The 17,557-nt window shown below is 44.8% G+C and overlaps 1 protein-coding gene across 9 annotated transcripts in view; it reads right to left on the bottom strand.

The window, feature by feature from the left end:
- The window catches only part of LOC128322743 (diacylglycerol kinase kappa-like), a 69,274-nt gene extending 56,030 nt beyond the window's left edge, over positions 1 to 13,244 (bottom strand). For 6 of the 9 annotated variants that reach the window (XM_053244627.1, XM_053244622.1, XM_053244613.1 and 3 more), the window contains exons 1-2: positions 1,068 to 2,279; positions 104 to 272 (exon numbers count right to left, since the gene is read on the bottom strand). Coding sequence is in view for 3 of the 9 variants with exons in the window: in XM_053244634.1 (XP_053100609.1) it covers positions 104 to 196 (93 nt within the window). In the remaining 6 variants the exon portion in view is untranslated. Of the gene's footprint in view, positions 1 to 103; positions 273 to 1,067; positions 2,280 to 13,022 lie in introns of those variants that run through there. The other 3 variants (XM_053244616.1, XM_053244636.1, XM_053244635.1) reach the window with 2 other exon arrangements.
- Positions 13,245 to 17,557: the final 4,313 nt, after the last annotated feature.

Here is a 17,557-nt window from a genome sequence, read left to right as displayed (position 1 = left end):
CAAAATGAGATTTCCCCCCTAGTTGAGTTAAAAACATTTATTTATCACTAATTATTTAAAACAATATTAGCCTACTTTTCTTGTCAATTCCAAAAGAACTTACACATATATAAAATGCCATAAAAATTGCATCAATGGAAACATCTGTAGGCTCAGGTGAGTGTTCCCGTTTCTCCTTGATCTGAAAAAATCCCATGAAGAATCCTGATCTAATCCAGATTCTGGCCAGGGCAGGATTTGGCAGCAGCTCTAAATAACATATGTCACTTCACCTATTTTGGGGGGACAGAAACAGCAAGTCACCATCTGCTGAATTAGGCATTGTTGTATTCTATCCAGTAATCTTTCTCACTTTGTTTGTTTGGACATTTGTTCCAGGAGGGAACCTGTAGAGAGTGTGGGGGGAGGAGTCAGAAAGGAAAAGGGAGGGGAAGGAGAAGGAGAAAATGGAGCTGTTGCTGAATAAACCTTTAGTTACCTCTACATAAGATTGCCTTGTGTGTATGAGGAAAGCAGCTATAAAACAGGCATTCAGCAAAATACTTAGGTATGAAAACCTGTCTCCACTGAATATCTAAAAAGTGGTAGGGAGTGAATAATGTGGAGGGACGAAGTGACCAAGTGGAGGAGGGGTGCTTATCACTTTCCCCACCCATACTTTCTTCCCTGCACTTTCCTCCCCATATTGTTTTCCCCTTAGAATGAGTACATTTGCTGCTGGGGGGGGGAAATAGCTGGGTTACAAGAATGCAAAGCCAAACAAAAAACAAAAAACCCACAGCTGTGTAGGGAATGGTTTAAGATACCCTTCACTACCCACCACTTCTCCCCAGCAAATTTTACCCTTCATCCACCACTTTTTAGAAGTTCTGTGGGGATCTAGGTCTCCACTGAACATCTAGTTTGGTCCAGTTTCCTGTTTCTAAGATTTAATTGAAAACATCTGCATAGAAGTAAACCAAACAATATTTTACCAGAACTCTTTATTGACAACCATCACAACGAAAGATAAAATTCACATGAAATGACTTTGGAGTTAGACAACAACATAGCACACAGATGCTTACTTCAACTTCGTACAACTGTTCAGAGCATTCTTGGTTAAGTAAGGGCCAAATGACATATTGCTTGGGAGATCTGTGATGGATCACTCAATAGACCAGTTTGAACACAATACTACCCCTGCCCTGCCACGTAACTAGGAAGGGGGAATTCCAAGAGCACACCCATTGGGACATCTTCTGCATTTAAACAAATATTTGGTGAGTAAGTAGAGGGGTAATGAGCAGCCCCCCTCCCCTGGATAAAGGAATGTGCTGGGAGAGTGTCAGGACCAGGCCCATCCTTAGGGCGGGGCAACAAGTGTGATTGCCCCAGGCCTGCATTTGGAGGGGCCCCGCAGGATCAGCGGTGGTGCCACAAGCTTCTCTCATCATCTCCCACTGGCTCATCTTTCCCCCTCACCTCTGTCCAGCACTCGGCTGCCAAAATCATTCACCGCTCTAGCATCATGTCAAGCTCCTCCCTCCATAAACCCCTTCAGTGGCTTCCTGTCTGCTCCTGGATAGAACAAGCTCCTAAAGTTCTCCATGGTCTTGCTTGCCCCTCCCTCCTTTTCAGCTCTCCTACACCAGCGGCGGCACAAGTGGTGATTAGCAGCTCGCTCGGCAGCCTTGCTTGTGTGTGTCGCCCGTCTGCCATGAAGGTGGGAGGGTGGTTGCTTGGGCATCACAATGCAGTAGCCCAACCCCTACCCCCACTTGCCTTCTTATTCATGAGCGACTAGCCGATGTGACGCCCCCATGACATGCTCCAGCCCAGCCTCTGCCTGTACCCAGGGGGAGCAGTCCCTAGCATGCATGCAAAGCACCATGGGACTTGTAGTTTTCCAAGGTCCTCAGAGTTCCTCAGAGAACTACAACCCCCATGATGCATCGGGACAGAGAGGAGGTGAGAGGCAGTATAATTAGTGGCAGCCGAAGAATTTTCCTCACAAGCTCGCCAGGAGTGGAAAGGGGACTGGGTTGGAACTGGGCATTGTCCATGCCAGAGAGGGGAAGTGGCGTTGGAGAGTGTGGGCATTAGCTTCCAAAAACTTCAGAACTGAAAATGCGTAGAAGAAGGCTAAGAATAATAAGGCTCCTTTATTATAATGTATGTATTTTCTTAGAGCGTTTTGAAACCTGACAATAAATGAGCCTTGCCCCTTTGAGCCTCTCTCGCGCTGTTCATGAATGACATTACTATGAATAGTAATGTGGAAGGGGCTGTGGGTTCCAGCTTCTCTCATCTGAGCCCGACCATTATAACTATGCTTTTGACAGCACATCTGATACACCAGAAGGTGGTGCAGAGATTGAAGTAGCATTCCCATGCAGAGTTAGGCACTAACTCCCTATGCCTGTTGTTTAGGTAGGCCTAATTCTGCATAGGATAGGGCTGCGTGACATCTGGTTGCCTTGTCAGAATCCTTGGTTTGAGTGCTGTGGTGTGTTACATATATGTAAACATGCTGGATTGTACTTCAAAGGAACAGCTCTAATTCAAAGCATATGCCGTGTATATAGAAAGTCCCATGTTAGTCTCTGGCATGGGCTGGGCAGCTTGGCTCCCAGCAGCGGCAGGAAATGTTAAGGAGGCCCCACACATGCTGATTTGCCCCCAGCCCCACACCTCCCTAGGGACAGCCCTGGTCAGGACATCCACAGAGGATGTTCTGAAGGGCATGCTCTTGGTCCATCCTCTTCGTAATCACATGGATGGGGATGGTATTGCCCAAACTGGCCCAGTATAATTTCCTTCTTCTAAAAGTAGCCATGGGGTTCCCAATTTGGATTAGGCCCATTGCAAGTGGGGGAGGGACAGGGGTGTAGCGAGCTTCCCTGGGCCCTGGGGACAAAGAGCAGGAAGGGGCCCCCTATTGTGTACACGTCCCAGCGCCCCAAGCCATGCCCCTTGCTTCTGATGTCAGATGCAAGGGGGCAGGGCTAGCTGCTCGCCTCTTCCTCTTCTCTGCCGCGATGTCCAGAGATGGTAAATCCAAGGGTGCTTTGCAAAACAGCACTTCCATTCAGAAGCGAGGAGGGAAATACAGCCTTTACCAAGCCTTGCGTGGTCGCCAGTGGAGCCGCTGCTTTGTGTCCATCAAACAGAAAGAGCTGCACCAGCTGCTGGCAGCTGCAGAAGAGAAAGGGAGCAGATGCATGTGAGTGTTCCCTGGGATCTAATTGTTCAGCTCTAATGTGAGAAATATCGGTGGGGCAGTGGCGGCGGCAGGACAACAGCGGCAGTAGTGTGGTCCCCCCAGATCTCTGGGAGGCCTCTGCTTGTGGGCCCCTTTTGGGCCTCCTGACCCTCAGGGCCCAGGGACATTTGCCCTCCCTTGTCCAATTGGCCCTACGCCTATGGGAGGGAGACTTAACCCTCTTCCTAATGCTGATTCCCCAGTGCAAATCTCTTACCCTATTGCTATTAGTTGTGGCAGTAAAAATACAGATACAAGAATGTGCTATATATTTTCCCCACCCTGGCTAACAGTAGCCCCTCTTATTGCTTCTCTAAAAAGAAATATATATTGAGAGATCCAGTCACAAATTTCCCAAGTAATATGTCATTTGTCCCTGAGTGTGTCAGCTGGCCCTAATAATCCTCCAGTTTATGAATGCTTAGCTCTTCAGTGATCTACTGCCATTTCACAGGAATAAAATGCAAACTAATTTAAGGCAAGGCACCTGCCCTGTGTGGAGTGAAGTCTGTCTTCAAAGATCAGTCTCCCATGTCATATATGCCCAGATCTTTGTCCAACATACAGTTAATGCAATTTCCCTCAGTAACTTCACTTGGGCACCAAAAGAAATTATCAGATTACCACTCTACCACATGAACATTCTGGGTCTTCCCACACATACACACACACACACACAAATGCACTTCCTTCCTTGGGATCACCTTGCACTTTGAGGGGGTCAAATGCTGGCCATGTGAGTTGGCCCCTTTTGTGAAGAGAAAGTTATATACAACTTCAAAGAGGAGCAGGGATATTAAAAACCACATAACCTTCTCCACATTTCCTTTCAATTTTCCTCCCGTCAGACAAATGTGTTTGAAGAGGAGTCAACGTAGAGCACATGAGACTCTCTTGCCCTGCCCTCAGCACCCTTCCTTTGTTTGCTTTCCACTGGAAACAGGAACTTCATTTTTATCTGCATGTGCATAAGATTAAATATCTTTCCTCCAAAACTCCATCCTAATGGTCAGTTCCCTTGGTGCATTCCACTCCCTTCATTTGGTGCATTCCACTCCTGCTGCCGCCGCTGCCATCACCATTACTGCAGGCTCTAAGCACTACGAATGCTCAAAAATAGCCCTAGCAATAACAACCTCCCCAGTCTTCCTCCCAAGCCAAGTGAGAGACAGAGTTTAATTAGTATATAGTATGTTTTCATTTGTGTGGATAAGCATGTGTGGGATGCTGTGTGTCTAGATTTCTTTGAAGTATTTTAGGGAGGGAGAGGTCGATCAAAGAGCGAAGGCTTTTCTTTAGAGGTAGAAGGGGGTGTCCTTTCCAGCGAAGAAAACCATCAAGTCTCCCATCAGCTACTGATGAACTATGTGGAATGGTGGCCTGACCTGCGATGGCAAATCCTGTGTCTCTAATCTATTAGGTTTTTATTAAAGGCATCTGAACTCAATTTCCTGGGTTACTGTAACACATTAAGAGGCTGCACTTTGATGTGTCTCCTGCAAACTTTCCTAATCACCACACCCTCTTCCTCTCCACTCCTGGCCCCAGGACTTCTCCACACAGAGCAATGTTATGCCGCTCCACTTCCCAGTCACATGAAGTTGCTGGAGAAATGAATCCAAAAGAAACAGCCAATAAAAACAGAAACAGCTGTAACAATTTTACATGGCATGGCTCTGATTTCCTTGATTTCTGGGTCTTCCCCTGCACACACACACACCTCTCTCACTTCCCCCTCCTCCCATTCCATTCTTCAAAGTCACTGTTTCCAATGCTGAGGGTGTGGGGGAAGCTGGTTGGTTTTCACATTGCTGCTGCTTACTTTTGGATTTTAAGTCAACCCTAGTTTATCACAAGCGGTGGCAGCATTCCAAAACAACTGAAAGCAAGGATAAGAGGGGGTGGGGGAGAAAGTGGCAATACCGCCAAGGGAAAAAGACACTTAGACTCCCATGTACAGGTGTGGAATTTTATATTTGGATAAAACAGGCTCTGGTTTTTTGAGCTATTAACCTTTCCCTCCCAGAATTCATGCAATGGATTGCTGTATTTTCATTGCATTTGAATAAGTACCACCCAAATTAACTTTTCCTAAAAGGCGTTTGTGTAAATGCCTTGCTATTCACAGCAGCACAGTTGAAGTTCATAAGCCAAACCGATCTGGTAATCACCAATTAGTAAGCATCACACTAGCTGAGGAGGAATGGAGCCAGCCAGTTGGGGGAATGAGAGAATAACAGTCACAAAATAAAGCCCAGCAGCAGGCTGCAGAATTAGCTGAATTCAGTGCATTTGGGGCTTGCACAGCCATCACTCAACACTTAAGCTGCAATCCTATGCACACTTCCCTGGGCGTAAGCCCCAGTACAACAGAACCTTTCCCCTAAATGTGCATGAGAATGCCCTGCACGTTAATCAATCGAGAAGCTTTACATTGAAAAGCAGTGTCTTCAAGGTGTTTGATTTCTGATGGCACACCTGCAGATCACCAAAGGTCAATTTCCACATTAGTGATGTTTGAACTTCAGTCTCATGGCTCCTTCTTGCACCACATGATCACCATTCTGCAGTCACATGTGAAGAAGCCACACTATAAAGCGTTCCTACCACCATCACTGAACCAGTTGCCAGGAGAGCACTGTTGGCATGGGAGGAGTCTGTGTTAGGAACATAGGAAGCTGCCATATACTAAGTCAGACCATTGGTCCATCCAACTCAGTATGGTCCACCCAGACCGGCAGTAGTTTCTCCAAGGTTGCAAGCAGGAATGTCTCTCAGCCCTATTTTGGAGATGCCATGGAGGGAACATGGAACCTACATGCTCTTCCCAGAGAAGCTCCATCTCCTAAGGCAGGGTTTTGTAACCTTGGGCCCCCAGATGTTGTTTAACTACTACTCCCAGAATCCCCAGCCGCAAAGGCTATGTCTGGGGATTCTGGGAGTTGTAGTCCCAACAACATCTGGGGGCCCTGTCCTAAGGGGAATATCTTACAGTGCTCACACTTCTAGTCTCCCATTCATATGCAACCAGGGCAGACCCTGCTTAGCTAAAGGGACAAGTCATGCTTGTTACCACAAGACCAGCTCTTCTCTCACAGTGAGTTGACTCTTCCCACCTTACTGTGGACTTCCAGTGTTATTGAGAGGCATGTGGAGGAGCCACAGTTGTGCTGCAGCAGCGTTCATATCATTAAAGGTATTGCTGAAGTTATCGGGTGGTGACATCTTTGCCCCAGACCTTCATTGGCATGATGTCAATCAAGAGGGATCTAGGGATCTAACTGCCTTTTTTTTTTTTTTTTTGGTTGGTAGTCCTGGAAATGCCGTGTGTGTCAATTTCTATTTATCTTGAGAGACATTATTCATAGTTTCTCTTTAACAGCTGCCCCATTCTACACATCCTTTTCCAAATAAAATAAATACACATGGTATTTTAAAAAAAACTACATTGTCTCCACTGCATGAGAGAGAACGTTGCAGTGCAATTCTAACAGAAGCTGTCCAGTTCCTCATGGGTCTATCTTGCAATCTCACAGCAAAAATGACATGTTAGCTATGTTAATCTGAATAATCAGTATGCTTCGGCTTACAGTTTACATGTCCAAAATATTCTACTAACCAGGCAGCTCAAGAAATAGAAATACTATTAACTTAATGAAACATTGAGGTGGGAGAACTCAGAGTTAATTTTACGCTAACTAGGAGGTTTCAGTTAGCTGCAACTGCCCACAGATGCCATATTTTTTAAAAACCTTTTTTGATTTGTCACTCTAGCTACAGAATACACACATACATGCATGTGGAGAGAGAAAGAGGATGTCACAGATATCATGATATGAAAAAAATGCAATACCTATAATGTATACTTCCATTTATTATAGGTTAAAATATGTTTTCATGGACAAGCCTAAGAACTTCATGAGAAAAAAGACTAACAAAAGATGTTTTTACATTTTTCTAAAACTATCTCAGTGAAGACACGGAGGTTTGGTGTTGCATGCACCGATGCATTTAGAGAGTCTCAAATTATATTGATAATGTAGAGTGGAAGGAATGAATGCATATGGTGGTGGCTAGAGACAGAAAGAAGTAGAGAGGCACAGAAAATATCCAGGACATGAAAACAGTGGAAACTATTAGTGGAAACTAATGGTGGAAAATAGAGTAGAAGAGGCAAGAGGGAAATAAAATGTGAAAAGAAGAGGAGGAAAGAGGAAGGAAAGAAGCATAGCTGATGGCATTGTTGAGAATGAGGAAACCTTTGGAAATGCAGCTTCCACAATCGCTGCTTCTTAACAGTATCAGGGCTGCTTTCAAAGTCCACAGCAGCCCCAAGCCAGACCAATGTGGAGATGGTAGGCGACATCATGTCAGTCACTCAGAATATAAATCTCACATGGAAAATCTGGAGACACAATTGAGTTAATACAACTGGCCAACATGATGCACAGCATTATGGTCCTGTGCCCTGGGGCTGCTGCAGAGTCTGAATGCAGCTTTGACACTTTGACACCCATTGTCACTAATGGGGAAAACTGTGGAAACACGGCTCGCTCTGCTGCCCATTCTTACCAGCATTTGGGCTACATTCTGACTCTGCAGCAGCCCTGGGGTACAGTGCTATAGAGTTGTAATGCTGCATATCGTGCCTTAAATTTAAACAAGATGGCCAGTCCCATCTGGCCAGTCCCATCAGAGAGGAGAGCTGGTCTTGTGGTAGCAAGCACGACTTGTCCCCTTAGCTAAGTAGGGTCCACCCTGGTTGCACATGAAGGGAAACTAGAAGTGTGAGCACTGGAAGATATCCCCCTCAGGGGCTGGAGCTGCTCTGGGAAGAGCGTCTAGGTTCCAAATTCCCTCCCTGGCTTCTCCAAGATAGGGCTGAGAGAGATTCCTGCCTGCAACCTTGGAGAAGCCTCTGCCAGTCTGTGAAGACATTACTGGGCTAGATAGACCAATTGTCTGACTCAGTATATGGCAGCTTCCTGTGTTCCTATCTGTACAAATTTTTGATCTGACATTCTTTGCTAACTGAACAAAGTAGGCAACTTTTTAAAGTAGTGATTCTCTTTATTTAGCAGGGGGAGAGCAATTGGCCCTACTCATCCCCAGCACAGCATCCCTCCAGTGGCTGTTGCTGGTGTCTATCTTAAATTGTGAGCACTTTGGGGACAGGGAATATAGGAAGCTGCCATATATTGAGTCAGACCATCGGTCCATCTAGCTCAGTATTGTCTAAGACTGGCAGCAGCTTCTCCGAGGTTGCAGGCAGAAATTTCTCTCAGCCCTATCTTGGAGATGCCAGAGAGGGAACTTGGAACCTTCTGCTCTTCCCGGAGCCATTTTATTTATTTTTTTATATCTACGTAAACCGCTTTGGGAACTTCTGTTGAAAAGCAGTATATAAATATCCGTTGCATTCATTTCCATATTCTGGAACAACTGCCCACAAATACAGAGATGCCATACATTCCTCTCCCCTTGGTTTACTAAGATAGCGTAATTCAGGCCATTAATTCATTAGACCATGCTGTGCGTTGCTTTGGTAGATTCTGGAATTCTGTGTTTCAAGATAAAACCCACGATAGGCAAAGCACTTGGACATTAACACATAAAGCAAACAAGACTGTACAACCCACAAAAAATGACAGAACTTGCATTGTTTGTAAGATCCAGACACTTTTCAAATGTAAGAAGAGCAGGCAAAATAACTTATTTTTAGCCTAGCACCTTTTCCCTAACCATGCCTACCTGCCTATCTGCTGCCACAGCAGCTAAACATCCAGCATTGTTGGCATGATGTCATAATTTGGGATAGCAAACTAAAACTAGTGCAAGCCAGATGTTACCCTAGTCATGCAGCTGACACCAAAAATGGCCGTCAGAGCTTCCTTTCTCCCTCTCCATTAACACCCAGTAGAATTTAACCATCCTGATGTCCCAATGTTCCACAAGCCCCTTCCTCTACTCTACTGCTGTTGGGAAGTGGGAGAATGTGGAATATCATGGAGGCCTGACATGGGGAAGTTCTACCAGACATTACAGAAGAAGAGGGTAGAGCCCAATGCAGGGCTGCTGTTGTCAGCAACAGCAACAGCTTGTTTAATATACGGTCAAGTCTTCATGCTAAGCATTTGTCTGCTGGTGCAGAAACTGTTAGGGTAGGTATGAGTTACACATCCATTCTATATTCCACGGACTGATCACAACATTTATTGCACAATGATGTACTGCTAAGTGTATGATTATTTTGATAGTTCTTTTAAATTGTTTTAAATTATGTTTTAATCTGTAAACTACCCAGAGATTTGTATATGGGGCAGTATGTAAATGTGATAGATAGATAGATAGATAGATAGATAGATAGATAGATAGATAGATAGATAGATAATGAACTTATCACTGCTTGTATCTTTAACATGCAAAAATTTCACACTGCTTTTAAGTAACCAATGCTGTCCTTTGCAACATACGTGTGTGTTTACACACACATATATATTTGAAATTAGGTTGAAAAATAGCAGTTTATGTAGGAACATAGGAAGCTGCCATATACTGAGTCAGACCATAGGTCCATCTAATTCAGTATTGTCAACACAGACTGGCAGTGGCTTCTCCAAGGTTGCAGGCAGTAATCTCTCCCAGCCCTATCTTGGAGATGCCAGAGAGGGAACTTGGAACCTAGATGCCCTTCCCAGAGCGGCTCCATCCCCTAAGGGGAATCTCTTAAGACCAGCCTTCCTTTGTTTTTCTCCCAGGTTGCTCAGCTACTGTGAGTTTGGCATCACTCTGAAATCTAGTTAGAAAAACTAGAAAAATCTAGTTCAAGTATTAAAAACTAGGGGTAGTGATTCTGAGAGTGACAAGCATTTGGGGGCCCCACAGCAGCCTGGAATCATGACAAACTGGTAGATAGTGGCATAGATCAAGAGGCATCCCACTCTCTCATGAACCAAACTGCTGGGGTCCTATGTTAACCCCCAGAGAGTAGTTTAGCTGTAGAGAACAACTCTGTGACTAGCTTGAAATCTCTTGAACCCATAAAAACAGTGATGGCTGACAGCCATGTATAGCAAGCTTCAGAAGTGAACCTTGATGTATCTGCTGTTGATCCTCTTGGGCAGGGTTTCTTAAACTTGGGCCCCCAGATGTTGTTGGACTGCAACTCCCATAATCCCCAAGCAAAAGTCATTGCATCTGAGGATTCTGGGAGTTGTAGTCCAACAACATCTGGGGGCCCAAGGTTAAGAAACCCTGCTCTCAGGGATTGTTACATTCTGTTGATCCTGGGGGATTGTTGTGTTCTGAGATACCCAAATGTGTTCACTTTGTGAAAAAAGGATCGTAGTTCACAGAGGGTTTCAGTTCCACAAGTAGAAGGACTGACATTCTAGATGAAAATAGAACAGTGCCTTTATGGGGTTGAAAGGATTATTCAGGAAAGAGCTGAGTCTCCCATTGCTCCTAAGGAAACAGAACAACTGGAGATACTGTAGCCCTTGAGGCCAAGGAGGGGAGGAGTGACACTCTCTGAACAGGACTGTGGAATCTAAACGTAGCTCCCTCTGTGCTAGAGACTCTGAGAGTGCCAAGTGTGTGTGTCACCCGGAGCAGTCTCTGGAATGATGACAGTGATGTAAGATTCCAACCACATCCTGAAAAACATCAACTCCCTTGTTCAAAAGTTCCACTCATTTTCTTTGCCAGATTCCACAGGGGGGTGTGCGTGCATGCATGCTTTTAAATCAGCTGGGGTTTCGCTCATTTTCCATCCAGCTAAAAGTCCTCTAAGCTATTTTCTCACAAATAGTGCAGGATTTCCGTGCTTCACAACATAAAAGGTAGCAGAGATATAACTTATTAGAGATATCTTACCCTTCCCTCTGCTGGATGCAAGGCATGAGATCTAGAACTGCACTAAAGATATAACACTGCCTAGAGATGTAAATATCAGGGAGTATAGAAATATGATAGATAGATAGATAGATAGATAGATAGATAGATAGATAGATAGATAGATAGATAAGTTTTCTTCAGCTTTTCACTCTGATTACATGTTGCCTATGCCCATTTGCCAAGTTACAGAATGAACAGACACCATCTCAGTGTCAAGTTTTACTTATTCCATTCTTAGGGCATATCCAGATGTCACGAAAAGCAGAGGTGTTACAGCCCAAGGTGCAGTAACAGATTCTGCTCCTCAGGGCCGGCCCATGATATTTTGCTCCCTGAAGCAGAACATCTCATGGCATCCCCTTCAGTGTTCCCTGTACCAGGGATTCCCAGATATTGTTGACTACGACTCCCATAATCCCCAGCCAAAGGTCATTGCAGCTGGGATGCTGGGAGTTGCAGTCAACCAGATATTGGAAGCTTTGCTCCAGGGAGCACTGATCTACATCCTTCTCTCCCCATTTTCCCCTATCCCCCTGCTTTTTTCCTTCCTGTTAAAGCCCCAATTCCTTCCTTCCTTTCAAATCTCTCTCAGTTTTTTATTAGGGAAGGAAGATGCATGTTGCCATTTTGCCTTCCGTTCTCTACATGCTTCCCAAGGTCAAGGCCAGTGAGGGAGTGCAGGGCAGCATCTAGCTGTTTGCCTAGAGTGGCAAGTGGCAAGCCCGGTGATTTATAGCTGCTTCCCTCATAAACACAAAGTAAGCTTATATATATTTAACTAAGAGTTTATTCAGAAACAACTCCATTTTCTCCTTTCCCTTCTTTTTCCTTTCTGACTCCACCCCCACCCCCACTCTCTACAGGATCCCCACTGGGACAGACTTCTAAAAAACAAAACATAAAAGATACTAGATAGAATACAAAACATCCCTCCCCTTTATAACAACCAGAATTCAATTGATTTAAAATTCATTGACATAGTCTTGAAGTTTTTTAGGTGGTCTCCTATCATGCACACTTCTCCTAAGTCCTGGGTTCTCTGGCACAGGAGCTGTTAGCAATGTTCTTTCAGGTAAAGAGGATTGTTCATCACTTTCATCAGCCTCCTCTGTGAGGTCAAAACTGGAGATAAAATCAAAGTCCTCTCCAGTTCCACTCTCGAGACTAGACTCCCTGCCCTCTTTTCTCATAGTATGCATGCTAGAAAGTCCTGAATGTTCCATTTCTTTCCTTCATCCAATATGACAGAATCTCCTTGAAGTTCAAATATTTGTTTTGGTCCAGAATATCGGGAACATCCCTTTCTCACTATAAGGCAGCCGTAATCAAACTTCGAGGTGAGTCTCATGATCAGTGAGACTCGCTGGGAAGGGGTTTGTGGGGAGAGCGGGCTTAGCCCACTCTTCCCGCAGACGAGCAGGAAAGCAGCCCTGGGCAGCCGGATCAGCCACCCACATGACCGCCGGCTCTGTCACGGAGCCGGCAGGGGCTGTGGGGATCAGGGGCCGCATGGCCCCCAAAAGTTTCAGGATACCCCGGGCGAGTACGCAGGGCATCCTGGAGAGACCCCCAGGACTGGGAGGCTGATTTCAGCCTCTCGCCGGGGGTCTCCTCATGTGTTGCCACAGTGCGGAGCCACGCCGTGGCAATACACGATCAGGGAGAAGAGGCTAAGGATAGGGAGAATTAGGCAGGTTAGCTGCCGGGAGCCGCATGGCTCCCGTGGCAGCACACAACCGCCAAAAAGTGGGCTAGGCTCCCTTAGCCCACTTTTTTGGGCGATTTTGAGAACCTCCTCAAACTCTCCTGTCTGAAATGTTCACTGTTTTGCACTCTGTTTCTGATCTGCATACAATTTGTATTTTAGTTGCTTCTCCCTTACCTGATCATGAATCTCTGCATCCTCAGGGTGAGATGGCATGGAAAGCCCTATCAGTAGTTGCCATTGTGTAAGTTTGGTGGTAGCTTTGCATCCTCTCGACAGTTCAAAAGGAGCTTTTCCTGTAGTAGAATGAGAAATAGTTTGATAAGCAAATAGAGTTTCACGGATTGCCTCTTTCCAGGATTGTTTTTGTGTAATAGCCAGTTGTAAACTTTCCTTCACTAATCTGTCCATTCTTTCCATTAAGACATTCCCTCAAGGATGGTACAAGGAAGTCCTGTGTTTTATTACATGGTTATGCAAATATTGCTCCATTTCAAATGAGGTAAGCTGTGTCCCACTGTCAGTTATTAACTCTTTAGCAATAGCAATAGCAATAGCACTTACATTTATATACCGCTCTATAGCCAGAGCTCTCTAAGCGGTTTACAATGATTTTAGCATATTGCCCCCAACATTCTGGGTACTCATTTTACCAACCTCGGAAGGATGGAAGGCTGAGTCAACCTTGAGCCCCTGGTCAGGATCGAACTTGTAACCTTCTGGTTACAGGGCGGCAATTTGTTTTTTTTTACCACTGCGCCACCAGGGGCTCAGTCCTTCTCTCACAAGGAAGTCCTTCTCTCACAAAAAGTGCAGCTATGAATTGGATAACTTTGTTTCTAGTAATGTTGTCAGCAAATTAAACTTCTGACCACCTGGAATAGTAATCCACCATCACTATAACAAATCTTTGGTTGTGGGTTGGTTATCAAAAGTCCCCATCATATCCAGAGCAAGTTTTTCCCCATGGACCACCTGGATATTCTACTGGAGTCAAGGGGGTGGCAAAAGTCTTCTACAACTTGTCAGATACAGCACAAGCCAAACAGTGCCTGATCACATCTTCAATGTGTTTGTCCATACCTGACCACCAAAAATCTTATTTGATTCACCTTTTAGTCAAGCTCATGCCCAGGTGACCTTTGTGGGCAATTTTAATCACTGTTGCTTGTAAAGAGGTTGACACCACCAAATAATCAGTCCTCAGGACCAGCTCACTGAGAAGAGACAGCTTACTCGCTAAGTGCATGTGTGCACATAGATGTTCAGGTACCTTGTTTTTGTGTGGCCATCCATTAGTTATGTAAGGTTTAAGTTCAGGAAGCACTTGATCATATTCATATCAGCAGAGGAACACTTTCCATTCAGAAGATGTGATCACTCCATGAGTGGATAAAGCTATTTGTGCAATTACGACTCCTTCATTCCCTTCTTTTGGGATCTCCTCCTGGCCTGGAAGTGGAAGTAGAGATAAACAATCTGCAGTTGTAAATACCTGGAAGATATTTCATCTGGAAATCAAAATCCATAACTCCGGTCATCCATTTGGCTATTCTTGGGGTTGCTTGACTTGATCCCCAAGTAGTAAATAAAGCAGATAAGGGTTTATGGTCTGACCGTAAAGTGAATTTTCTGCCCCACAAGAAAGTCCTGAAGTGCCTCACTGCCCAGAAGCAAGCTAGAGCTTCTTTTTCAGTGACAGGATACATCTTATCTGATGTGGTAAGCACTCTGGAAACAAAAGCAACTGTAAGTAAAGCTGTGGAAGCAAAAGCAACCCTGGGCACCTTCTGCTGGGTCAAAACAGTACCCAAGCCATATTCAGAAGCATCAGTGGTTACAACAGTGGGACCGTTGGTGTCAAAAGAAGTAAGAGCAGGGCTTTCAGTCATGCCCAATGTGATAGTCAGAAAATGAGCTTTGCAGGATGCATCCCAGTTAAATCCTACATGTAAAAAGAAGAAGAAGAAGAGGACCACAATGGAGCAACTTTGGAGGAAAATTGTCCAACAAATTTAGAGTCATACAAAGAGGATCTATCTATGTGGTCACTTAAGAGTAGACACCAACTTGACGGCACTTAATCAATCAATCAACAAAGTCCTAAAAACGATCCAAGTGCATCCGTGTTGTGTGACTCTGGTGCTTCCCAAATAGTTGTCACCAACTCTGTTTTGGGATGTATGCTACTCTGAGATATTGAGGCTATTCGGACGATCCCTGGCAATCGGGCTAAGGGAGTTTAGCCCACTTTCCAGAGATCGTGGGAACTACCAGGCTCGCAGGTGAGCCCAGTGCTCCCAAGGCGGCTAGCCCACCTAATTCCCCTTCCCCTTAAGTGAGAATAATGGAATGAACGCTCTGTTAACCTCATTTGGTTGCGTGGGAGTTTCTCCAGGATGCCCCACGCACTTGTGTGTGGTATCCTGGAACCTCCAGGGGCTGCACGATCCCATGCAGCCCCCGCCAGCTCTGTAACGGAGCCTGCAGTCATGTGGGCCGCCAATCCTGCTGTCCTGGAAGAAGCTCTTCTCACCGATTGTGCCCAGTGTGTCTCAAGAGTGTGTGCAAAACTGACATTTATCTGCAGAGTTAGTAAGTCCATGTTGTCGGAGTTTTCTTAAGACTTCTGTCAGTTAGCATCATGCTCCTCAATGGCTTTATCATATACTAATATGTCATCCTGAAAGTAAGAGATGCCATCCGTAGTCCCAAAAATTGCATGCACCTTTTGTTGAAATACTGAAGCTGCAGAGGCTAATCTAAACGGCAGTCTTTTGTATTGAAGAAGACTCTCTGGTGTGATGAAGGCTGTGTATGTGAGAACTTTTGAGCAGAGGAATCTGATGATAGGCCGAAGACAAATCCAAAGTTGTGGACACTGAGGCCTCTTTCAGAGTAAGCAGCATTCATTGATTTTGGGTAAGGGATGACAATCCACTACCATATTGGAGTTTATATCTCTTAAATATACACACTTTCAAAGTGTACAATTTCATTGGGTGGGGAGAGAATCACCAAGGGAGTCTAACACAGACATTTTGAATTTCAGAAGAGGCAACTTCTCCAACATGAGGAGTATGGTGAAAAGAAAGCTGAAAGGGAAAATCAGGAGAGTCACTTCGCTCCAGAATGCATGGAGTTTACACAAAACCACAATACTAGAAGCCCAGTTAGATTGTATACCCAAAATAGGCTAACAGGTATTGTCAAGGAAGCCATAAAAGGGAAGACTTCCTTCCAAAACTGGAAGGCCTGTCCAAATGAAGAGAACAGAAAGGAACACAAACTCTGGCAAAAGAAATGCAAGGTGACAATAAGGGAGGCGAAAAGAGAGTTTGAGGAGCATTTAGCTAAAAGCATCAATGGGAATAACAAAAACTTCTTTAAATACATCAGAAGCAGGAAACCTGCCAGGGAGGCGGTTGGACCATTAGACAATGAAGGAGTGAAAGGGATTGTTAAGGAAGATATGGAGGTTGCAGAGAAGCCAAATAAGTTCTTTGTGTCCGTCTTCATGGCAGAGGATACTGAGCATATACCTGTTCCTGAACCAGGCTTTTTGGGGATAGAGGCTAAAGAACTGAGTCAGATAGAAGTGACAAGAGATTATGTTCTAAATTGTCTGGAAAAACTGAAACTAGCAGATCGCCAGGGCTGGATGGCATCCCTCCGAGAGTCCTCAAAGAACTCAAATGTGAAATTGCCAACCTCCTTGCTAGAATATATAACTTATCCCTGCAATCAGGCTCTGTACTGGAGGACTGGAAAGTAACCAATGTAACACCGATTTTCATAAAGGGATCCAGTGGCGATCTGGGAAATTACAGGCCAGTTAGCTTAACATCCGTTCCAGGCAAATTGATGGAAAGCATCCTCAAGGATAAAATTGTAAAGCACACAGAAGAAAAGGTCCTGCTGGGAGAGAGCCAGCATGGCTTCTGCAAAGGGAAATCTTGCCTCACAAACCTTTTGGAATTCTTTGAGAGTGTCAACAAGTGTGTGGATAAAGGTGATCCAGTTGACATAGTATACATGGACTTCCAAGAAGCTTTTGACAAAGTTTCTCATCAAAGACTCCTGAGGAAACTTCGCAGTCATGGGATAAGGAGACGAGCACATGTGTGGATTGCTAACTGGTTGAAAGACAGGAAACAGAGGGTAGGTATAAATGGAGAGTTTTCACAATGGAGGGAAGAAAGAAGTGGGGTGCCCCCGGGATCTGTACTCGGACCAGTGCTTTTTAATTTAATTTAATTTAATTTAATTTAATTTAAATCTAGAAGTAGGGGTAGGCAGTGAGGTGGCCGAATTTACAGATGATACCAAACTTTGTAGAACTGGAAAAGGTGCAGAAGAGGACAACCAAGATGATCAGGGGGCCTAGAGCACCTTCCTTATGAGGCAATGCTACAACACCTGGGGCTATTTAGTTTAGGGGGGAAAGTCGACTGCGGGGAGACATGGTAGAGGTCTATAAAATCATGCATGGTGTGCAGGAAGTGGATAGAGAGAAATTCTTCTCCCTCTCACATAACACTAGAACTAGGGGTCATCTCATGAAATTGATTGCCAGGAAATCTAGGACCAACAAATGGAAGTACTTTTTCACACAACGCATAATCAACCTGTGGAATTCTCTGCCACAAGATGTGGTGACAGCCAACAACTTGGATGGCTTTAAGAGGGGTTTGGATAACTTCATGGAGGAG

Source organism: Hemicordylus capensis, chromosome 4, assembly GCF_027244095.1.
Source record: "Hemicordylus capensis ecotype Gifberg chromosome 4, rHemCap1.1.pri, whole genome shotgun sequence".
In the NCBI taxonomy this organism is placed as follows: Eukaryota; Metazoa; Chordata; class Lepidosauria; order Squamata; family Cordylidae; genus Hemicordylus; species Hemicordylus capensis.
This window is presented reverse-complemented; position numbering and strand designations above follow the sequence as displayed.